This window comes from Citrus sinensis, chromosome 3, assembly GCF_022201045.2.
Source record: "Citrus sinensis cultivar Valencia sweet orange chromosome 3, DVS_A1.0, whole genome shotgun sequence".
In the NCBI taxonomy this organism is placed as follows: Eukaryota; Viridiplantae; Streptophyta; class Magnoliopsida; order Sapindales; family Rutaceae; genus Citrus; species Citrus sinensis.
In genome coordinates this window covers 4,869,283-4,894,058 of record NC_068558.1, presented here as the reverse complement: position 1 = coordinate 4,894,058, position 24,776 = coordinate 4,869,283, and the positions used below count along the sequence as shown (strand labels likewise).

Here is a 24,776-nt window from a genome sequence, read left to right as displayed (position 1 = left end):
CGTCAAAACTTATGGTCCAATTACTTTTGATTTGTCAAAATCTACATAAAATGATAAATATAATTAGTTGGATTGCTTAACTTAGAATATAATATAATTATATAATATTTATGGATTGGATCGGTTTGAATTGGTTTGGAATCCTTCCAAACCGAGTAATGTCGGTTTGCAATCCAATAAACCGAAACCAGTTTTTTTACTAATGAAACCGATCCAAACTGATCCAAATGGTCGGTTTGGATCGGTTCGGTTAAAATATGCACACCCCTAATGTAAAGTGAGATATGTATGGATAATATTGTGCTAAAAATGGGGTCTAATTATTTCATCTCATTGGCCATGTGCGCACTAGCCGTGCATCATCACCCATCATCTTATGTAATTTCGCATTCTTCGTCTAATTTATCATCACTATTTTATTTAATTAGCCGATAAGGTAAAATAAAGATTAGAGTCAATTATATTGACCTCTGTGTCTACAGTAACAATCAAGATCTAAAATTTAACTTTAAATAAGACCTAAAAAAAAATTATAATAAATAAAGAGATCGAATGAGGTGGTATGAGGTCAAAACAAGGGTGCTCGATACATGTAACCACCTAATTTGCGGAGTCTTATTTGCGGTATAATTCACCTCAAAACATCACAATTAGAGATCACACCAACTTGTCCACAGCATGTCTCTTTTGGTGTATTATCCAAGATTTTATCAGCTGAATATCATCAAACATTTTACTTGCCCTTTCGTCTTCTTTGTCTATTGCAATTAAAATTCAAAAAAGTGGCAATTATCAACCTACGTTAGATAACTCTCCATCAACTAGAAGTTTCGTCTACACAAATCTTGTACATCATCTTATCAGATCACATAAATCTTTTTATGCGTTGATTTTTTTTTTAATTAATTTTTTTTTTAAAAGTTGACGTATTCATCAATGGTAAATATATGGTTAGGTTAGGTATGCTCAATTCAAGCATGCCACTACCTACACCAATAATGCTAGGTATTCATAATTGGAATGTAAAATTTATATTTCCGTTAGTATGACACTTTTAAGATTTTTACTTTTGTATTATATCATTAATTTGATAGCTTTTCTTTCACCGATAAACAAATAACAACGAAAGATTACGTTATTTTGAATTAATTTTTTTTTTATTCTTGCATTCCATCGTTGTACATACACGCCTATATATAATATATTTATAACGTTACATTCACCAAATTTTCAGTCGTTTTTGTCAATATTTTGACTCCCAAGTCTCAACAATTTTTTTTTCTTTAGGTGAAAATTTCCAAATGTATTGTATTGTATTTTATCGGAAAATAACTGGGGACGTCAATAAAGATAATATCATACTATTTTAGCTTTATAATTGCATTTGTATATACAAATGCTATCACATGATACAGAATGACAACATCGCATGGTACTTCTTGGTTATTTAATAATTTTAATCAATCCCATTGAATAATCATTCACGAAGTGCTATTAATAAAATTGTGTCGTAGTGGTCACAATTGGATACCTTATTAGCATATGGAACCTGCTCACCAGGTGTTAGCTTTAGATAAAGGGGTCTGTATATCTCAGTAATCTCACTTAACTCATAGTTTAGTGCTAATGACAACTCCCTTGTGACACCTAACATAACAATGTGGGATTGTTTGGTAAAGGGATAATTTCGTAAATTCCCCCCAAAAAAAATGCGGGATAATCCGAACATTGACAATATCAATGGTTACAAATACAATCCATTTCCATAAACAATTTTTTTTTTTTTTTTTAAAAAAGAAAGAATTGAAGGTCATTGGTTATGCCGAAAGAGAAGATTAGGGCTCTCTACCCTCTTCTTAATTAAAGACGGGCTCCGATTTGTTGTTTTTTTTTATTTACTCGAATTTAGTTGAAGACAAGCGAACTTGTTGTGTCTCACCACATGCTTGCAATCATGCACCCTCACCCCACATTCGCTGTGCACGTGGCGTCTGCATTTCCAACCTAATTACACTCGACGGACCCACAACGCCACATCCTCGTTTACATACAACAATCAAACCGGATTATAAAAAAAGAAAAAAAAAGAGCGTGATCCTGACGTGGGGCCGCGGTCTAAATCATTTATGCAATACCTTACGTGTCCTTTAAAATAAATGTTTCGGTGTGAGTGTTCTGTACACTAACTTTGTTTCCTTATTGAGAAGATTTACCAAGGAAACTAAGAAAAGAACCGAGGAGAAGAGAAGTGGCCGATCTAACAAAGCACCATCGGTTATGAAGTTCTTTGTTGGGACCCACCATTATGTCTTGACCCCCCCCTTTTTTTCCTTTTTTTAAAGAAAAAAAGGGTTTTTTTTAATGTGCTAATAAAATTCGATAAAATTAAGAAATATCAATAATTTTAAGTGTATAAACTCTATTCATATAAACTGATAACCACCATAAATTTTAAAAAAAGTAAAAACATTTTTATAAATCATATTTATATCTTACTAAGGTCATGTTTCATTTTCTATAAAAAAGAAAAAAGTGGTATTTTTTTTGAGTGATAAGAAGTCGCATTTCATTAATATTTTTTTTTAAAAAAAGTCATATATATTTTTTATTAATGGGATCGGTCGCATCTTCCAATTATGTGATTGAATGGACGGTCCATAATCTGTATGATAAAGAGGATGTAATGTTAACAAAAACACCGTAGACATAAAAATGTATTATTAATAACATTACAATTTACGTCAAACTTGTATAACGAATGACATTTATATAGGTCGTGTTAATCTGCATGACTTTTTATTCATTGACTATTCACTGGGGAAGCCCAAAAGACTGATGATTATTGGCCGTCCGATTTTGAACATGACGTGAGTTGGCTTTGGGTCAAAATCTTTCGTTGGAAAAGCCTTGTGCTTGTAATCACACGGCTAAGATTTCTGTATTCCTGTTGGTTTTCTTAGTACGATTTTTAGACTTGTGGGTCGACCAAATTATTCAGAAAGTAAGCTGAAACCAAAAATTAGAAATAAGGAAAAAAAAATAAAAGAAAAAAAGGAAACTCACATGGGTACCAAAATCAGTCAAATTCATGGGATACCCACCGTGTATCATGGGCTTGGCATAGTATTTGTCTCGTTAAGTTTTTGTAAAATTGATGTCAATTAAAAAATAAATAAATGCTAAATTGGAGGTGGAAAAGAATAATTATATTGTAATAAATGTCCCTTTTTGTGGTGATGCTTTTGGTTTTAGCTTTTTTACAAGTCTTATCTTTACAATGACAGGCCACTTAAGTTACGTTAATCACAGCCGTACTCACTACCCTCAGATCTAAAACCTAAATTAAATTGAAAATCTTGACCGAATTACATTTCAGTGGGGCCCAATGTCGATATAATTCGAAGCTTCCCCCAATGAAATCGTCGCACATGTGAGTTGTGACCACGAAATGTAGCGTAGAGGGTGACTCTAGTTTTTCTTCCTTTTATAAATAAAGACTGATTTTAATATTTATCAACATCATGTCATCACATAAAACATACAGAACAGAATATTATTAATATTATCTTGTACAAAATACCCAAAAAAAAAAAGAAAAACATAATATACAAAGGAAAATGCCAAACAAACACCCTCTTTGCTTTTTTCACCTTTTTTGTTGTTCTCTGCCATTTATTTTTGTTTTAATTTTCTCTAAAACCATAAGTTTAATATCTGGCTTTTTTTTTTTTTTTTTTGCCCCCTTTTGGTTTAACAAAGAAGAGATGCCTATGGTCAACAGAATATATGCAATTATATTCTTTGCAATGTTTCACTTCGGAATGGGTTTTTTTAAAAAAATAATAACTGATTTTTTAAATAAGAAGAAATAAATAAATATGGAATTGAAATCTTTCAGTCTTTCTATTTTTTTTTTCTTTTGGTAACATGAAAATAATAATAATAATAATAATAATAAAAGTAAAATAAAGAGTGAGAGCTGAACATTTTACATTTTTACTTCACAATACATACAACTATACAACAACAAAAGGTCATATATTATTTATACACACAAACACTTCTCTTTCTTCTTCTTCTTCTTCTTCTGCTTCTTCTCTTTCACATTTTAACAGCCATTTAATTAGATTCTCTCTCAATGGCCTTTTACTTTTTCCATTTGATTGTACAGATTCCCAGCTGAGAAACCCATCTCTATCTTTTCATTTCTTATTGTATTTTTGTCATTATTTTTTTTTGTGATTTTTAAAATAACAATTAAATAAATAAGACCACATAACCAACCAAAAAAAAAAAAAACTGAGAAAATACTGTACTGGGTCTTTGGCTTTTAATATTTTTTCAGCAAAGCTTTGTTGCTGAGAAGCCTTTCTTGTTTGTGCCCAGCTGTGTTTGTATATGCCATATGAGGCTTGAAGAAATATAGATTAAAAAAAACAGTTTTTTTTTTTTATTCTTACAAATTTATTAATTTTCGTTTCAACTTTTGTCAATAAATTTGCCCTTTTTCCCTTTTGTTTACCAGAATTTTGTTAGAATTATTTCCTTTAAAGGGTTAAAAAAAAAAAAAAACTAAGGGAAGGACATGGGAAAGCAAGGTCCTTGCTATCACTGTGGAGTTACAAGTGAGTTCTTGTTTCTCCATTTTTTAAGGAAAAAATGTGTTCTTCAATTTTTGTATTTTATTTTGTTTGTTTGATATATGAATATGCATATTGGATGAGTAATTCTATGATTGAAGGGAATAAACTATGTGCAAAAAGCTAATGAATTGAGAATATGGGCTGTATTGTTGTGTGATTTTGCTTGTGTGTGGATTCTGAAACACAGCTGTCTTGTTTATTTGAACTGATACTGCTTTCAATTCCAGTTTTTCATTGAGTCCAAGTACTCAGTTTTTCTTGTTTGACTGTCTATCACAGTTTTCAACTTGTTTCAGAGTTGAGTTTGGACTCTTCATCAAATTGTTGGAAATCACTTTGTCAATATCAGATTGAGAAATAGCTCAAGCTGAACTTTTTGTATGAATTTTTTGCTTACTGAATTATTCAATATGAGAAAAAAATAAATGTAGTTTCTACAACATCAGGAATGTGAATTTTTTTTAGCTTAGTTTAACCTCAGTGGCGAATCTATTGCCCACATTCCTGTTTTTAAAGAGTGAATCCAATGTAGGATTAGAGCTGAAGAGTACTTGCTAATAAGTGCTTGAACTGTTTTTACTGATTAACTTGTGCTGCTTCTCCAACTGCTTATTGAAATTACTTTCATTTAGTTACTTTTATTTCAGTTCAAAACTACTTTCTTCCGTTTTCTTGATGTTGAGCTTTTGTTTCTAATTGCATCCTATTGTCTTTTGAAGTTGACAAACTCTCCCATTCACCTGCTAAGAAGTTTCTTGAACTAGTTCCAAATGCATCATTACGTTATTTGTTTGTCTGTGAAAGTGTGCAGCACAACATTTGTTTTTGATTTCCCGCAAGCATTTGTTGGGACTGAGCTGTGAGTGAGGTTTATTAAAGTTGCTTCTCCTTAGTTGTAGCAACTTCAGTGTTATCTTCAATGCCAACACTATTCTTTGGCATAGAAGTTGGAATGATGCAAATTTGAATCAATGTTGAATAGGTTTTGGATAGCCAAACACTCAGAAATGGTCATGTTGAGAGGAAACCTCAAGACCAATACCAGATGGTGGTGTAACGAGGAAGAAAATTCTATTTCTTTGTACATGTAATTAGAGTATCTATGAGAATTATGCCCTTGTTCCACCCTAAAGGTCAATGCCTTTATTTATATATTTTGATAAGAAGCTCAGTAGAGAAAGAAAGGAAAAATCGGGAAGAAAGAGCAATGGCTTTGTTGATCACTTAGAAAAGGCCTGATCATAAATTGCTTATGATGAGAGGAGGTGCATCCTAAATCCTGTTTTAGTTTGGGTACAGAAAGAGTGAGAATATTGATATGTTGAATCGACATGAACAAATATTGAAATCCGCCACATGAAAGATGTATATTAGCCCAAGCCTGAGAAGCTATTTCTATTAGAAATTTACTGGAATGCTTTTCATATCCATTTCTCCCAAATATATACTTCTCTCGGTGATTAGCTTTCTATCTTCTATTCAAAATCTCTTTGTTGTTTCACCTGTATTTGTTAACAACTCTTGTCCAATAGAGCCTTCATCCTTGTCTATGCATTAGCTGAAGTGCATATTTTGACAAATCATTTTCCTGCTGAATGTTCCTGCTGTTTGTGTGGCTGTTAAATTTATTGACAATGAGGAGCTCTAGATGACCATTAGTTCATCTTCTAAGTCTATCTTACTTACATATTTAATCATATTTGTAAATGGATTTATTTGATGTCTATTATTGCTAACAATCAAGTGTTGTAATAGGCACTCCTCTTTGGCGCAATGGGCCTCCTGAGAAGCCTGTACTGTGCAATGCCTGTGGATCTCGGTGGAGGACAAAGGGAACTCTTGCAAACTATACCCCACTTCATGCTCGGGCTGAACCAGATGATTATGAGGATCACAGGGTTTCCAAAGTTAAGAGCATATCTATTAACAAGAACAAAGATGTGAAAGTTCTCAAGCGAAAGTCAAATTATGACAATGTGGTAGTTGGGGGTTTTGCCCCTGATTACAACCATGGATACCGGAAGGTTGTTGATGAAGACACAAGTAATAGATCTAGTTCGGGGTCTGCCATATCTAATTCTGAGAGCTGTGTACAATTTGGGAGTGCAGATGCTAGTGATTTGACAGGTTGGGCACTCAATAAAGTTCATCTTCGTTGCCCCTTTTGAGTGAAATTTTTTTATACCAGGCCATCACTAGAGTTGCATAATCCATTGCTCAGTTTCATGTAAATTTTAAAAAGAGTTAAGAACATTGGTATTGCGTCAGCTACCGTATGATATATGAATCCAGTAAATTAGAGAAAAGTAACTTAACTGTTCCAGAATCTATCTGTGTGGAATGCCAACTGCTTGCTTGACTAGTTCAAGTGCCATTGATTCAATAATTTATCGACCTTACTGTGCTTGGTAATTCTGCCTCTGAAGTATTTTCCTGATGCTTTTCTTGTCAGGTCCAGCCCAATCAAATGTGTGGGACTCGGTGGTACCTTCTAAGAAGAGAACCTGTGTCAATCGTCCAAAGCAATCTCCAGTTGAGAAGCTTACTAAAGATTTGTATACTATTTTACATGAACAACAGTCTTCATACTTCTCTGGATCATCAGAAGAGGATTTGCTTTTTGAAAGTGAAACACCAATGGTGTCTGTCGAGATAGGACATGGAAGTGTTCTCATTAGACATCCCAGTTCCATAGCACGAGAAGAGGAATCTGAAGCTAGTTCCTTGTCAGTTGAAAACAAACAGTACTTAGTAAATGAGTCATACTCTCGTTCTGCAACCCTTCATGTATATAATGATTACCAGGGTGTAAACTTTTCAAGTCGTAACATGGACAAAGCAAAGAACTTCATTGAACAAGGCATGCAACAAGATCAACTTAAGAGGTAACTTCTTTGGGAATGGTAAAAACATATGAAAGCCCTTTTGTCAATTATCTATTTTTAAGAGATTGAAAACAAAAGTAATGGTTTCTAATTTAAACCCTCCCCTATATAATGAGCATGCAACATAACTACAAAATGGAGATTATTAGCTTGGTTAACATTTCTGTTTTTTGGCATTTCAGGGACAAATCTCAGCAGGAAAAATTACAAATCCTGGGGAGTCATAATTCACCGCTATGTGAAATAGACTTGAATGTAAGTGGTATTAAGTTGGTCTTTGTCTGGTGGTCATACAAAAACCATTGATTTGAACTTGATGTTATCTGTTAGCATTCTACTGAGAAGGCTTTGGTAAAATTATATATATATATATATATATATATATATTGAAGCTTACTTTCAGCTGTGCATTTCTCAATATGAAGCATGTCAAACTGAGTTATGTATATGGTATATGGGTTACCGTGTTTCACTTTCTCATTGTTATGCACTCTCAAAGTTTCACTTTGAATTTCTTCTGAAGGATCTTTGTGAATCTACCCTAAATTACTCATACAGCAGTGTGACTTGCATCGTTGTATTTATCTATTGTGCAGAATATTTCTGCTTGAACATTGTTCTGTTTTAAATTGTTGAGAGATATCATGGTCAGTATTCATATTTGGTGTAGGATATTCTCAATTTTAAGGAGTTTGTGGGACACTTGACGCACGAGGAGCAGCAGCAATTACTGAAGTATCTACCTCTTAATGACACCACCGTATTTCCAGATAGGTCAGTCTCTTTCTCTTACATGTCTTTTATGCTATATGCAAGTGAATGTAGAGAATTTTTGAAATATGATCTATAGTGAAATAATGAATAAGGTTTCATTGCAGTGTAGTAAGGATAATCACACCAAATTGGATTGCAAGTGTGATATGCATAATAACCAAACCAATGGAATCCGGTCTTGAATAATGAGCAATTGATGGTCCTATTATGCATATTCAAACATTGGTGTTGAAGCAATTCATTTCATGTGGAATTTTAAAGAAAAGGTTTCAATTTTGAGGTGCATTATTGATGATATCATTGTTGCATGTGCAGCCTCAATAGTATGTTTGATAGCCTTCAATTCAAGGAGAATATATCTTCCTTTCAGCAACTGCTTGCAGAAGGGGTTTTTGATCTCTCATTCCTGGGGGTGGCAACCGAAGACTGCAGGACATTGAAAAGGCTTGCGTTATCTAATTTGACAACATCCAATTGGGTGGAGCACTATCAATCACTCAAGGTTTAAATTGAGTTTTTATTTGAATATCATTACTTTAAAATCTTTATCAGAACTTTTATTCCTTGGAAAGTTGATTGACAATTATCTTGCTAATTATTAGCTCACTTTATGGTTGCAGAAGTGTAAGAGTGGTACTGGAGGGTCATATGTTTCAAGAGGGCCAGATGCCGCTGCATCAAATAACATAATAAATGCCAAGAGATTACGTGATGGCCAAAATCAAAAGTTTCCAGGTTAGTCAAACTTGTGATAATGTGTCATTGAATGTTTCTGATCAGGTAAACACTACAAAAGGTTGGAGAGGTTCATTGATTCCCAACGTTGAAGACACAACTTAGGCTCTCCAATGAACAAAGAGAAACCAAACGGGAGACTAATAAATAGGATTATGATAAGCTGAAGGGTACTTTGTTCCTAGCAAGTATAACATGCACTAGGATTACCGATGTGGTTAAAATCAATCCTTCCAATCTAGGCTTCAATCCCGGATCTGTAATTTCTGTTCACATAATTTCCAATTGCTTATGGCACACAGTTTTAAGTTCCGTTGCAGTAAACATATACATGCAATATCATAGAGGATACACATTTCTTTCTGTTGACACAGTTAAGCCTCAACAATTTCCCCTACATACATATTCTGTCCCGATAATCCTAAGGACCTGACACTCACAAATACCACTACCACTTTTAGAGGATAGATTTTTGGGGAAATTTTAATGAAACAGATGATTGGCTTAAAACATCTTTAGCACAGATTATGGATAATATATTAGAAATTTGAATTAATCTCTGTTGGTGCACCGTTGCATGTGTGGATACATCTAAACTCAAAGACGTCTTTTCAATTTGAAGGGTTAGTGTTGACAACTTGGTTGACTAACCCCATGATCAAGTGACAGGCTTTTGTAATGGCATAATAAATACATCACAGTATAAATTGATTGTCAATGGTCTTCTGTAACCATTACAATATTGTACATTGGAACTGCTCCCTAAAAGTATCTTTGCTCTTTCAGAAGCAAAAAATATTATGAAGAGCCCCAAAAGGGTGACTGTGAAGGCTACCTATGAAAACAAGGAATTCATGGAAAATGATGGCTCTTGCTTTAGTCCAAGAAGTTTATTTGCCTTGCCTTCTGATGGTAGCTCCCTCATGCTCGAATCTCTGCATTTTGTTGATGAAAGTTCTGATCAAGATCTGCTGCTGGACGTGCCATCCAATGGCTCATTTCCACAGGCAGAGCTCCTTCACCCATCTTTAAGTTTTGGCCAACAGGCAAGCAGTAGTAGCTCAGCATACCCGAATCATGCCCGACCATAGCAGAATTGGTCCAAATAGTACTTTGATTACTAGGGCCATGTAAGTCTGCAGACTGCCTCCTTCAGTGCTTGTCCGATGGATGCTCTATGCATGCCAACTACTAAAGTTCTGTGAATGACGTTTGCTGGTTGATCTTTTTCCCTTGATCTTTTCGAACATGGAATGCTAAGAGATAAATTTGGCTTGGGTGGGCTTTTTTGTATAGGTTGACAACAGACTGTAATATATAGCTCAAGATGCTGTAGAGGGGCGATTTTCAGAGTTATGTATGCAAATATAATGTTTGCCATGCAAAATAACTTGCCACATCCTCTTGGAGCCGTTGCTTCAGTTTCATAGATTTTACCCAGCCACAAAGGGAGGGATGCATGTGAATTAAGTTGGTAAGTAACCATTATATTTATGCTTCTTGGCTGGACAACTGCATAGTTCAGTTGGTCATGTCAGTCCCGAAGATATATGGGAAAAGAAGAAACGTTCGCTCTTTTGATGCTTATTGTGAATAATCGACTTCATTAGTGGGTCAATCATTCTAGGATGTAGGAACAGTGATCTGTAAGATCATATTTTACGTTGCTAGTTGATTCTCTTAGATGTGAGAATATAAGAACTTTGTGCACATCAATTTGAACATAGCTTAATACCATTAGCCCGGTTTAAATAAATTGTGCACGACCACCAAACATCACTACTTATTTGAGCATTTGAAAATGCTCAACGTAACTTTGTAGAATTACCCGGTTAAATCTTATGAACAACAAAGATGAAATACTTATTACACATCTAAAATTTTACTTATTTCTTGTTTGGGCGGATTATCAATTCTCTGTGCTAAAAAATGGGGGCATCATTTCCATGAACAACTAACCGGTTAATGAGAATCCATTAATAAGCAAAGTCTGATGACCTCATGAAGTTTTATCCGCAGAAAAACTGCAAGATGGATCCCTATAACTATAAGAGCAATAAAAGAAAACTCCCAAAGTCAAATTGTGCAACTGCATACAGCCGATGCACGTGCATTTGAAGAGAGCCAATCATAGATTCATAGTGCTATTATCCTGACTTGGGAAAGCAACATTTTGCCTGATTGCCTCAACATATTAAATCAACTATTTTAAATTTCAATTTAACAGGTACGACTATGCATTGATAGATATGTAAATACTTATATAATGTACATTTCCTGAAATGAAGGGGAAGAATGAGAATAGCTATAAATACCTTGTTTCTTCTTTGACAAATTTTAGCAAAATCCTTTTCAATTGGATCCTTAAATTTAGGCTAAGTAACAGGGCTTGACTTCATACAATAAATAAGTCCAACCAACAACTGTCTTATCAAACCAGTATTACACACACATAGAGCTCAGTTAAGGAACACTAGTAGCTGAAATATATATAGTTATGTACAAGATTTTTTGCGTAAAAATGTGTTGATGCTCCAAAGTCCAAACACGCACCTCATGTAAAGCTCCCAAACCAAGTAACACCGACAGCATCCCATTATTGATCCACAAATGCACTTATCTTCCAATTTATAAGTTCAATATGCTCCAACATACATCCTCCCATTGGTAACAACCAACAATAACATCCCTAACTGTATAGGCCAGCAGCAGTTGGGGAAACAGGTTCACATCCAAGAACAATAGGATTTCCAAAACCTCTGTTCAGTTCGAAACCCATCATACCAATGTCCATAAAAACCCTATGTCCACTTATATACATGTTATAGATGATTCTTTATCTCATAGCTACGGAAAAGACAAGCCCCGACTCTTTGCAACATCCAAGATGCTTTTACTCTCAAGGCTATGATCATAATCACAATTCCTTGCCAGCATCCTCAAGACATCCAAAAGCGTGATCTCCTTATAATCATTCCTAGCATCCCTCTCTCCCTTTCCACAAATTGTCACCGGCAATGAGCGTATCGCGCGAGTTCTTCTCCCCATTTCACATGAGTTATGAACGCTTGGACCAGTATACCTATACTTGTCAATGTCCTCTTTGCTCTTTCGCCCCGAAATTGAAGTTCCCTTACCATTTCCATTGTTGCCTACTGATCTATAACCTTCCCCATTTCTTATAATGCGCTCTAAACCTTCACTAAATCTTAAATCCCTATCAGTAGCTTCAGTTTCTAATCCTAAATTGTCAGTTGAAAAGTCTAGCTTCCTTTTGGAAGAACTATCTCCACTAGCTTCACTACTTTGATTACTTTGATGAGATTTATATTCGTGATTGTACGGACTGCCTTTATTAGAATTCAATTTCTCCAAAGATTTCATTATTTTCTTTACACTTTCCCCTAAACATCGTTTTGGAGATTCCGAACGAAAACTGTTATCCGAAATTTTCGATTTTTTCTTTAGAGATTCGATTAGACGTTCACTGGCAGCTAATTCTCTCTTCAGAACCCTAATTTTGTTTAATTCAGATTGAATTACCTCGTTTGCACTGCCGGATCTCTGCGTCAACTCCACCTCTGTGAACCCTAAATCGGTATCCGTCCCCAAATCGACCGTCTTTTCGCCCTCCGTACAACCCCCTTCAGCTTCTTCTTCAATAACAACCCTTTGATTATCTCGATGATCGTCGGAGCTGGAGATTAGGGTATCTTCAGGTGGGGTATGGAAAATTTCGTTATCTTTAAGGGCATTATTGTCATTCTCGTCGTTGTCCGACATACTATCAGGAGGAGTAATCATCATGATGCCGGTTAATTGCTCGTCAATTTCCCCGGAAGCTTGCGGGTCCTCTTCCGGTTCGCCCACGAACCGACAGTGACGCAAGTGTTCTTCCTGGGAGGATGACACCTGGCAGAGTTTGGTGATTGAGGCGAAAGGATCGTCGGCTTCCATTTTTCAGGTTTGAAATTTTGGGCGAAAGGTGAAGTGGGGAGAATTTCGGAACTATTCTGATTTCAATTTTAGGGTTTTGTCTATTTATTGGCGGCTTCATCGTTTTTGACTTTTTGGTCCTTTTGAAGGATTCCCGCCCTTTTTTGTATCAATCAACGGCCGGTAATAAGATCAACGGTGGATATTTAAAGCATTTTGCAAATTTTACCATTTTCCATTAAATTTGTGAATTTTGTTTACTTATGATATTTTTCTAATTATATATTTATAAAAAAAAATATTTTTTTTTTTAGTTTTTTATCTAATTGAAGTTATAACTTAAACGAGCCATGGCCAACTTGTACAGTTTGTTTTAAGAACTTTCAATCTTTCATTCCACACTTTCATGTGCCTTGCTGACTTCTTATTTCAAAACAACAAGTCATTTCTTCAACCTTCCCTAAAATCAAATCAAATGAACTTGTTTCGTTTGCACCAGCAAAGCTCGATTTCAATATTTGTTACAACTTGAATCTGCCTTCACTTATTGTAAACTGCTACATGCTTCAAATCTCTTATTAAAGAGCAAAACTAAGATGTTTTTCCTGGAGAATTTAATCATAATATAGTTTCCCGAATATTTTAATCAAAGGTTACAAAATTACGTGCAATAATCATTGGGGTGTTAGGAAGTTAACTGCTACTTTGGTTCTATGCTTTCCGTGCCTAGTTTTTTTTGTCTTTAATTTGTGAAACTTTTTTCCTTCGGGAAGAGAGAGTTACACGTTACTCATATGTATAGGTTCTGTCTAATTGTTTCCAAAAGGTCCATAACGTTGTAAATAAGGAGATTTAGTATTAAATTTAGGAAAACATCATTAAAGTGGACAACACAGAGAATGTTGAGGGAGGAGGAAATATTAAAATCAATGTGACATTCATGAAAATATTTGTATCTAAAATTTGTTATAAAAATTATTCTTTGTCATTTTGTGGTCGATCGATAAATTCGAGGCTCGTCCTCATTAATTAACATTTTTTTTAAAGATTTTTAAGATTGAGATATTAAAATCTAGTACTTTTCCCTTCTTTTTTTTTATTTTTTTTTAATAATATAGTACTTGCGAAAGCTAAAGACGAAGGTAATAATTTAAATATTATGTTTATTAGTGAAACAATGACATTATGGATATAAAATGGGTTTGATTTGAGTTGGGTTGGGTTCGGTTTTAGGCTTTTAGTTTATATTAGCTCGACCCTGGAAAAAGCCACCCTGACTTGGTTCTGTGCTTTTTGGAAAATTTATAAAAAAAAAATCCTAAAACTTTTGAGTTTTTCTTTTTAAATTGAACCCGATAACTTTTTAATATCACAACTAGCAAAATGATATTTTTTGGATAAAAACATCCCCCACATTTTAGATCCCTATTTGTCACACATAATGTGACTATGTGATCAAGTACTAGTCGCCTTGTCTGTGTATATATTTTGGGTTTTGTTCCAATATTTTTTTAACTCGAATTTTTGTTATTTTCAATAGTTTTTTTTATCTGTGAACTCAAATTAAGTACTTTAAGAATTCACATTATTTTATGAATTAAAAATAACAACATTTAAAAAAAAATTCACATAAATTTCAAACTTAAACCCTTAACTTAAAACATTAAAAAACACACATTGTGTGATACACTAACCTTAGCTTTAGGATTTATAATTGATGATTATATCTTTAGTTATGTATTGCTACATTTGTTTGATGAATTTGGTAATTTGTTGAAAGTGATGGTGTTTGATGATTTTGTGAAGCAGTGAGATTTGATGATTTTTTAAGAGTGGTATTGCTTTGGTAATTTTTTGAAAGTGATGAGGCCTATTCGGTTTAAAAACATTGTATTGAAATACAAGTATGCAACCCAAGAGGGGGGGTGAATTGGGATTTTAAAAATTATACAATACAATTCTCTCAACAATTTAATCTATTGCCTTAATCAAATTGAAAACAATAAATTCAATCATGCACAATATTAAAAGAGTAAGGGAAGAGAAAACAAACACAAAGATTTTTACGTGGTTCGGCAATCTCCGCCTACGTCCACGCCTCCAAGCTCACCGGGCTTGAGGATTTCACTAAGCTAGCCTCCCAAGGCTTCAAACGCTTACAATTGACTTCCAATGTGTCAATGGACCTTTACAACAAGAGATTATCCCCAATCTCTTAACCCAAGTGTATCCCAACACTTACAATCACTCAAAGTAGAAGATTACAAATTGTTTTTCTCTCACACAATATTTAAGATTAGAAATCAATGCCCAATGTGTGAATAGATGAAGAGAGAATGTGTTTAAAGCTTAATGAAGATTGTATTCTCGAATATAAGCTCAATGATTGTGTTGTGATCAATCTTGTTTGAATTTGGATGAGCTTATTTATAGTTAGAGCTGAAAATCTAGCCGTTACAAACTGTCGGACAGAAAACGGTTCGCCGTTAACCATAAACGGTTAACCGTTTCGTTTGGTCAAAGTTACCGTTGGGCCAAATTTCAAATAAACGATTAGCCGTTTAGGCTTACCCTTTCGCCGTTAATTTCCAGAAACCTGCAAAACAAATTTAGTTTAACCGCTCTTACTAAACGGTTCAAGGTTAGCAATCTGGAAATAATCGGTTAACCGTTTTCAGTAAACGGTTCACCGTTAGTTTCCAGAATCATCATTTTAACAATACTTTGCAGAACATGCTTTCTGGAAATTATCGGTTAGCCTTTTTTAAATAAACGGTTAGCCGTTTGCTACAGTGATTGCTACAGTAACCTGCACGGTGCACTTTTTTTAAAATTTACAGTTTGACCATAAAACTTTACAAAACTGTACTATAACCCAAAACGTTATGAAACTTTATAAATATGTCCAATTTCAGAATTTCTAAGTAATGCTTTGTTAATCCCAAAACTTTCTGAAATTATGTTATAGCCTAAAATGCTATGACACTTTTCAAATAAGTCCTTCACCAAAATTTCAAGCAATACTTGTTTATTTCAAAGTTTTCAAAATGTTTCAATTAAACTATAAACTTTGAAAAACAACCAATTTCATAAAATCATTTTTCCATTAAATATGAAACATTTATAATGTGAAAATAATGATTTATTTAAAAAGAATAAAAACAATCAATTTCATAAAATCATTTTTCCATTAAATACAAAACATTTATAATGTGAAAATAATGATTTATTTAAAAAGAATATTAAATAATTTGAGCTTAAAAGATTAATCATTCTTAATCTTGTTTGTTATCATCAAAATCAATATTATAGAAACATATATGTTAACATGTATTTGGCCAGTTATGATAACAATAAAAGTTAAGAGTTAGTTTCAAAAAATCCAAAGATTTTAAGACTATTTTCCAAGTTTGGTTTCCCCCCCCCCCCTCAAATTTCGTTCGGGAAAAAAAATCAAATATTTTAATAGTTAAAAAAGGAAAAAATTTAAAATTTAAAATTTAAAATGTTTTTTGTGGAATTTTGGGCTGGACCTTAACAATTTTAGTCTTAAATGGACCTAAGTCTTAGTGGACTTTTGATTCACAATGTAGCGTGTAGTGTTTAGAAATAAAAAGAGTAGGCCTGTTGACATTCCTTTAAATTCCTTCTAAAACCCCTCTTTAACCAAAATTATTTAAATAATAAAAATATCTTTTTTTTTAATGAATATTTGATTAAATATTTAAATAAATTATTCTTTTAATAATTTTTTCTGCCCGTCCTATTTCATAATTTATATTTAAATTATAAGTAAAAGTATTATTTTGAGAAACTTTAAGAGTTTATAATTATGAAAGTAGAAATTAGGTAACAAGATAAGAATAATTTACGCTTTTTGAATTCGTATAAATTTATAAATAAAAATATTAAAAAATTTTTAAGATAAAATTTAATGATGGGATGTGGACTTTTAATTTATATGTTAATATTTTATAAATTAATTTAAGGTATTTTAAAGAATAATGTAATTAAATTTTTTTAAAAGTTGTTGAAACTTGAAAGTTTCAGTCAAATAAAAAATTGCAAACCTTTTTCAGATGTGCGATTAGAGAATTTAATTTGATCTGAGGAACTACATAATGCCGTAAAAACAAAAATAATCAGGGACACGTGCACAAACCAAATTTATTTTTTGACACGCTCTTACAGCGAAAGGAAACTTCATTTTTGACTGGGTCATGCCTAAACAGTGACGGTGTAAGGGTAAGCAAGTAACTCGTGGTTTTCCGTTTTAGCGCCAAGGATTATTATTACTTACACCTGCCCACCGCAGTGAGCGAGCGAAATAATTCTAATTTTGGGAAGCACCTCACGACGTCGTTTATGACCGCCTTTAAATCAGAACCTCGTTTTTCACTCGCCTTAAAGCATGAATGTGAAGATAACAAATTTATTTTTCATTTTTCCAATACATCACACTGCACTTTTCGGAGAGGCCAAAACCTAAATCATTTCCGATATTGACTGTCGTGCAGTTAGATCTTGTGCTTTATTGACCGTTGATTCAGTCTAAATTCCAAATCCAGGTCTATTATTTACTTCTATATTTTGTGCTTCTGGTGGATTTTTTAAAAATTAATTTGATTAATTGGCTTCACTGAGAAAAATGCTGGAATATTGTGTGTTATTTAACTGAAGATAGCATTTTCGTTTTTTTTTTATAATTAGTTCAATTACTAGGTTTTAATCATTTTGATACTCGCATAATTGTTGTCTTCAACTTTTGTTTAGGTTTAATTTGATTGTTGTGATTATGAGATTTGTAGCTCAAATTCTGTGTGCTTACTGAGAAGATGCTGGAAAATGGCCTGAATTAGAGCCTGAATCTTTGTTTGTTCATTTGTTGTTTTATTATTTTTTAAAGCCTAGTTAGTTATATAATGACATATGATTTTATTTTCATGGATTGTTTACTGTCGATTTTTCTCATTTTCTTTCCATGTATTAGATTCTGAGCTTTGGGGTATGTATGTTCTGTTTGGTTTCCTAGAAAACAAGGTAAAAGAAACTTTTGCAGCCATTTGTTTAGTAGGATATTACATATGTAGACATGAGATACTGTTAGCATATTTAGTGTCGGCATCTTATTGTAAATCATTGAAGAATTTGGATCACTTTTGCATGAAGCAAGAAGAAACACCTGTGCTTTACTTGTGGAGAATAAGGTTCCATTATTAGAAGACTCCATCCGTTATAAGTAGATTTGGCATTTATTGCACTCTTTATTAGGGTTTGACATGTAACATATAAAGGAGGAGTTTCACTCATTGAATTTAACATTGTATATTCTGTGAACTTGTGATTAAGATTTCTATGTATTCTTGAGTGGAGAAGTATTTTAGGTTTGCGTCATTCAACCTTCCAATGTCTATCTGAACTTATGATTAACATCTTAGGGAGAAGTACTTTAATTGTGCCTATTCTCTAAACTCTATTGCGATTATGATCTTAGAGAGAAGCATTTTAGGTTTGCATCTATTCTCTAAACTCTATTGTGATTAAGATCTTCAGGAAAATTATTTCATGTTTGCTTGTGTTGAAGAGATGGAAGACTTGAGTCTTCAACCTTCCATTGTTTATTTTCTAAACTCGTATTGTGATTAAGATTTTCGGGAGAAGTATTTTAGGTTTGCTTGTGTTGAAGGGATTTCAAGGAAGCAGTAGACGATTTGCAACGATTGAAGGAGTTCAAGTTGCAGCAGACATTGAAGTCAAGTGGTGATTGCTAAGCAAGTTCATTGGGTTTGGTTTCACCAAGGGGACCAATACTCTTAATTGAATAAGTCCAAGAGGTTGTAATCTTTATTACTTAGTGAATTAATTAAAATTTAGGCATGGGTCGTTGTGGGTGTGTCCCCGTCCAAGGACTTAGGTAGTCGTTGTGGGTGGGGCCCTGTCCGTCAGGGGTGGGCAAACTCAGGTTTAGATAAACCCAATTGGGTTTCGAGTTAATCAGGTTGGGAAAAAGTCATCTGAACTCAACCTGAGTTTTTGTTCTGATCCAAGCCGAACATGAATTTAGGTTTAATTCGGATTGGAGTGGGTTAGGGTTAGATATAGATATAGAAATACAATACATAGAACAATATCGGGTTTAGATGTCTTGCTAATTCCGAAGTCAAGTTTATTTAAATTCAAACAATAAACCCCATTTTACAATTAATTTCAAAATTTTGAAATTAATTATTTAATATAATATAGTCATATACCATGAAAAACTTGGTGATGGTGGCTGTCGAGGTGGAACAAGCTGCAGGCTGGTGGAGCAAGCGGCAGCAGGTAGATTGCATCGGTGCGTTGCGGTAGCAGCAGGCAGCAGCAGTTGCGGTGCGGCAGATTGCTGTGGCACTTTGTAGCAGCAGCGATGGCTTGACTTCGTGCAGTCACGTCGGTTACTGCTGGCTGCTGCTTTGCACGGTTGTGTCCTGATTTCTATGTGTGTGTGTGCGCACGCGGCAGTGCGTGCCTGTGGCTGCTCAGTGTTTCCAACCTCCGGGGCCTGAGCTGCATGTGTCGTGTGTCTGTGTGTGGTGTACTGGTGTGAGTGCTGTGGTCATGTGCTCTGTGTGTGATACTGTGGTTTACAGATTTAGAATTTTGAGTTTTGTTTGTAACTTTGTGTGCTGCGGCTCTGCGTGTGTGAGTGTGAGTTTTGTTTACAGATTTCATTTCGATTAGGTTTACTGGTTTAGTTAATTTTATAGTTTTGTTTTAGATTTTTTTTTTGACCCAACCCAATTGGATCTTCAGATTGGATCATGTTGTAGTAAACATCACTCAATCGGATTGCACAAGTAATCTGATCCAATCCGAACCTGAACCTGAGATCGGATCGGGTTTGCGTCACCCCTCCTGTCTGTGGACTTAGGTAGTGTTCATGGGCGTGGCTCCATCCGTAGGTAATTGTTGTGGGCATGGCCCTGCAGACGTAAGAAGTCCTCATAAATCTTATGTCCCCTTTATCTTTATTTTTATTTTTTATTTTTACTTTCAATAATTTTTTTAACTAAATTTGGCTGAGTTTATAAACCGATCCAACAGATACTAATCTCTTATGTTGTTTGACTCATGTTGTTGTTTGCTTTCATTTATGCAAGGATTGTTAAATGTTGTTTAATTTAGTCTTTATGGGACCTGGAGACTACTGTAATTCTGAATCTTGAGATTCTTAGTAGTCTGCTATATCTAGTTTCTTCATATAAGGCTTTCTTTAATCTGTTTAATTCTGCGAAGGCATTTGCTTAAATTTCTGTTTAGTTAATGCAAAAAATTTAGTACAATTGCATTGTTCACTATTCAGTTATAAGTTTGTTGTTACTTCTCTTTTCTTACGTTCATCTTTTGGCTCATGGGAGTCTTTGCTCATTTGGTTCACCTTGTTGCTGTTATGCTCAATATTTAGTTTCTGAGTTATAATTGCTTTTTTTAATCTAGAGATTAATGATGATTATGTTTATTTTTCAGGTTGTTTTAATATTTCATGAGTTGGGATGGGGGTTATGGACAGTTTGCTGCAGACAGAGTCAGCTAGAGTTGTTTCATTACCTAATGGTAGTCATTCTGATGGTAGGTTGGGAAAAGCGCCTATGGAAAATGGCCACTGTGCTTCGCAAGGTGGTCCCAAGCATAAGCGGCGAAAAATTTCTGCTGTTCGAGATTTTCCACCCGGGTGTGGACCGTCTGCCTCAAGGATCAATTGGATACCTAATGAAGAAGCCATTGTTGGTGTAGTTAGGCCTGATGCTGAAAATGTTGTTGTCTCATCTAATCATGTGGATATGCTGGATCTAGTTAGTGCTGACCCGAATGGAACATTGTTGCTAGACACCGAAAATGTAAACACTTCAGGAGGCAAAATTTATGATGGGTCAAAAAATTTGAACATGATGCATATTGGTGTTTCAGATGAAGAGATGGTCCTGCAAAGTGGTTCAAAGGCACTATCCTCACCTAATTCGCGAAATGCTGTTCCACATTTAAGTAATCTGGAGAGAATTTTGACTAGAAATTATCCTCCTAGGAGAAGAGTTTCTGCTATCAGAGACTTTCCTCCCTTCTGTGGGCAAAATGCTTCAGTTCTTGGTAAAGAAGAGTGCATGGAAGCACATCCTTCTTTTAGGAGTTCACCTCAAGAGGAGTCTGATTCCAAAGGCAAACCATTAAAAGAGACTGTGAAGACTGATGAAAACCAAATCAGAGTGAACGGTTATGATGGAGATGTTTGCATGAATGAGTTTGGAGGCGATGTTTCTAAAATCACCAGTGGTAAAGTTCTTGCTGATTTTGAAGAGCATGCTACCATGGAAACAAAGAATCGTGATGGCTTCGCAACTTCTTCTAAGAAAATGATGACAGTTGCTCAGGAAGATACGGGTGAAATGAGTGTTGTATGTCCTCATGCAACTAAACGATACCGGTTTGATGGTAAGACTGGGGCACTCATAAAATCAAACGAAAGGGATGTTGGAGTTTTGGAGGAAAATCCAGTGAGGGATATCGTGGTTTATGGAGAGCACAAACAGCTTGATGGAACCCGGTCAGATTTTTCTGTAAGTGACAATCAATTCCAAGAGGAAGATTCTGAAGGTTTACAGCTTGCATTGAACAGGGTTATTGTGCAAGGTCTAATGGCATCGCTGAACTGTCCATGGAGACGGGAGAAAGGGGTTTGCAAACCTAACTATGTTAGTGGTACAGGTCAAAGGGAAAGAAAGAAGCATAATTTGCTGCCACCTTCTAAATCTCCTTCTGAGGAAATTATCAAAGCAAAAGGCTCTGAAGGATCATACTGTAAGAGGAATTCATATTCAGGAAGAAATGCCTATGAAAATAGGAGTGCATTGGTGATGAGGGATGGGAAAGATTCTCTTGGGCATGATAGAGGACAAGAAAACTTTCATCTGGGTCAAAGATCGCATGTTTTTGATGTGACCCTCCCTCCTCATCCCAGGAGTTCAAGTGGTAAAGGTCCTGAAAATGATGCTATTGGTGCCCGAAACAAGGTGAGGGAGACATTGCGTCTGTTTCAAGCTGTTTGTAGGAAGCTGTTGCATGAAGAAGAAGCAAAACCCAGCAGACAAAATTCTCATAAGAGGGTTGATTATCTAGCAGCAAGGATTCTCAAGGACAAAAAGAAATACATCCCTGTCGACAAAAAAGTCATTGGATCGGTTCCAGGAGTTGAAGTGGGCGACGAGTTTCAATACAGGGTGGAGCTGAATATGATTGGTCTTCATCTCCAAATTCAGGGTGGTATAGATTATGTCAAGCGCAAGGGAAAAATTCTTGCTACAAGTATTGTAGCATCTGGGGGTTACGATGATAACTTGGACAACTCAGATGTTTTGATTTACACTGGTCAGGGAGGGAATGTGATGAACGGAGGCAAGGAACCTGAAGATCAGAAGCTTGAACGAGGGAATCTAGCTCTAGCGAACAGCATACATGAACAGAATCCTGTAAGAGTGATCCGTGGTGATACAAAGGCTGTAGAATCTAGGACGTACATTTATGATGGTCTGTATTTGGTGGAGAGATATTGGCAGGATGTGGGCTCACATGGTAAGCTGGTTTTCAAGTTTAAGTTGGCCCGAATTCCGGGTCAGCCGGAGCTTTCTTGGAAAGTGGTGAAGAAGTGCAAAAAATCTAAAGTACGTGAGGGTCTATGTGTTGATGATATCTCACAAGGAAAGGAGTTGATTCCCATTTGTGCTGTGAACACTGTAGATGATGAAAAGCCCCCATCATTTAAATACATAACCAATATTATATATCCTGATTGGTGCCGTCCTGTTCCTCCAAAGGGTTGTGATTGCACTAACGGATGTTCAGAGTTGGGGAAATGTGCTTGTGTGGCTAAAAATGGAGGGGAGCTTCCTTACAACCACAATGGGGCCATTGTTCAGGCAAAGCCCCTTGTCTATGAGTGTCGTCCTTCTTGCAAGTGCCCTCCTTCTTGCTATAATAGAGTCAGCCAGCAGGGTATCAAATTTCAGCTTGAGATCTTCAAAACTGAAGCACGGGGATGGGGTGTGAGATCACTAAATTCCATTCCTTCAGGAAGTTTTATCTGTGAGTACGCGGGGGAGCTCCTTGAAGAGAAGGAAGCGGAAAGAAGAACCAGTAATGATGAGTATCTATTTGATATTGGGAATAAGTATAGTGATGGTTCTCTTTGGGGTGGACTTTCGAATGTTATGCCTGATGCACCATCAAGTTCCTGTGGAGTTGTGGAGGATGGTGGATTTACCATTGATGCAGTGGAGTATGGCAATGTGGGGAGATTTGTTAACCACAGTTGTTCGCCTAATCTTTATGCCCAAAACGTCCTTTATGATCATGAGGACAAGAGAATGCCTCACATAATGCTCTTTGCTGCTGAGAACATTCCTCCCCTGCAAGAGCTGACTTATCATTACAATTACGTGATAGATCAAGTTTATGATTTGTCTGGCAACATTAAGAAGAAGAGTTGCTTTTGTGGTTCTTCAGAATGCACTGGTCGGTTGTACTGAGGGAGGTTAACAGTAGTAGTTTTGATTTTCATCAGAAAGGTACATTCAAGTGCCCTGTTAGTTATATCACTTGTTCCAAGTCCTAGCATCTTTCTGGCTCACCTATGCTCACAAATATGAGGATGTATGTGTCTGTCTGTATGTACGTCCGTGAAATTGCATTATGCTGTATTTGTTTGTTGGACAATACATTTAAATTTAAGTGCCCTGATAGTTTTTACGCTTTACTAAAAATACACCAAAAATTTAAGCCCCTTGTTAGTTTTTACGCTTTAATTTAAGTGCCCTAATATTCTACGTTTTATTAAAAATACACCAAAAATTTTTCTTTTGCAGGTTTTTTATTATTTTTCTACTTTTCCATTAATAGCATTAGATGATTTAACAGGATATTGATAAAGGACTATTTTATCCCTAAATGTAAAAAGATTATTTATTAGTTGTTGTTTTAGATATTTTTAGAATATGTTTTATTTTGAATTGATGGAAACAAACTGTAAACTCTATGTTCATCATGACTGGTTTTACATTGTTATTTTTTGATTGACGGAAACAAGGTATAATGTTTAAAGTTTTCTATAACTACTTTTATGTTTCCTTTAAATGTTTTTGGGATAACTTTAATTGTTTTTACTGGTGATTTATTGCTTTCGAAGACTTGTTATTATAGTCAAAGATTCTTTAGGATGAATTATATGTGCAGAGGTTCTGAATTTATATTGTAAATGAACCACAAATTAGTTATGGTGGTTATTTTGGTGATTTTATATTGTTAAATTAGTAGGTTTGATGAATTTATCTAACTACATTTATAGCTGCTATTGGTTCCAACAGCTACAAATTGGAATTTTTTTTCGTCATTTAGGTACTAAGATTAAATAATATTTTAACGGTATAGTGGTCGTTTAATTAATATTCTATTAAATCTTTAATTATGTTAATGAAAAAGTAAAAAGGTGATATATTTTGTAAAGTTTACGTGGATAGCCACAAAAGAAAAAAAGTTTTATATTTTTTTATAAAGTGTCAAACAAAGAGTGGTTTGTAGATATTTATCATATTTTTATAAACAATTGACAAAAAATTTGGCTAATCTCTAATTCTAAAATGAAATGGCTCGTCCGTTTATTTTACAATTTTTACATTTGAAATATGTTGTTTAACATGTTGTGATCGCTAAGGAATGTTATCGACGATGTATGTTGTTTGATAATACATCAATTTTACTGATTACTATTAGTAGAGGA

General features: G+C 34.7%; 2 protein-coding genes across 7 annotated transcripts; both read left to right on the top strand.

The window, feature by feature from the left end:
* The first annotated feature begins 4,041 nt into the window (after positions 1-4,041).
* Positions 4,042-10,747, top strand: LOC102629760 (GATA transcription factor 26). Of its 2 annotated transcripts, none has more exons than XM_006477032.4 (8): positions 4,042-4,625; positions 6,399-6,770; positions 7,096-7,528; positions 7,711-7,783; positions 8,199-8,302; positions 8,618-8,804; positions 8,923-9,037; positions 9,824-10,747. In XM_006477032.4, the coding sequence occupies exons 1-8, from the start codon at positions 4,586-4,588 to the stop codon at positions 10,126-10,128; spliced, it is 1,629 nt and encodes a 542-aa protein (XP_006477095.2). In that variant the 5' UTR covers positions 4,042-4,585; the 3' UTR covers positions 10,129-10,747. The 2 variants fall into 2 exon arrangements, with proteins under 2 accessions (XP_006477095.2, XP_052293494.1); XM_052437534.1 differs by lacking the exon at positions 4,042-4,625 and adding an exon at positions 4,653-5,908.
* A 6,552-nt stretch (positions 10,748-17,299) lies between these two features.
* LOC102628829 (histone-lysine N-methyltransferase, H3 lysine-9 specific SUVH6-like) lies at positions 17,300-23,756 on the top strand. Of its 5 annotated transcripts, none has more exons than XM_052438235.1 (3): positions 17,300-17,541; positions 19,766-19,914; positions 20,480-23,756. In XM_052438235.1, the coding sequence occupies exon 3, from the start codon at positions 20,506-20,508 to the stop codon at positions 23,527-23,529; it is 3,024 nt and encodes a 1,007-aa protein (XP_052294195.1). In that variant the 5' UTR covers positions 17,300-17,541; positions 19,766-19,914; positions 20,480-20,505; the 3' UTR covers positions 23,530-23,756. The 5 variants fall into 5 exon arrangements, with proteins under 5 accessions (XP_052294195.1, XP_052294194.1, XP_052294193.1 ...); XM_052438234.1 differs by lacking the exon at positions 19,766-19,914 and adding an exon at positions 18,660-18,807; XM_052438233.1 differs by lacking the exon at positions 19,766-19,914 and adding an exon at positions 18,643-18,807.
* Positions 23,757-24,776: the final 1,020 nt, after the last annotated feature.

Excerpts from the sequence above, each read along its gene's own strand:
- LOC102629760 (XM_006477032.4), top strand. The coding sequence starts at position 4,586 with ATGGGAAAGCAAGGTCCTTGCTATCACTGTGGAGTTACAA. Across the intron at positions 4,626-6,398 it reads CTATCACTGTGGAGTTACAA|GCACTCCTCTTTGGCGCAAT; the intron begins GTGAGTTCTTGT and ends GTGTTGTAATAG. Across the intron at positions 8,805-8,922 it reads AGCACTATCAATCACTCAAG|AAGTGTAAGAGTGGTACTGG; the intron begins GTTTAAATTGAG and ends TTATGGTTGCAG.
- LOC102628829 (XM_052438235.1), top strand. The coding sequence starts at position 20,506 with ATGGGGGTTATGGACAGTTTGCTGCAGACAGAGTCAGCTAGAGTTGTT.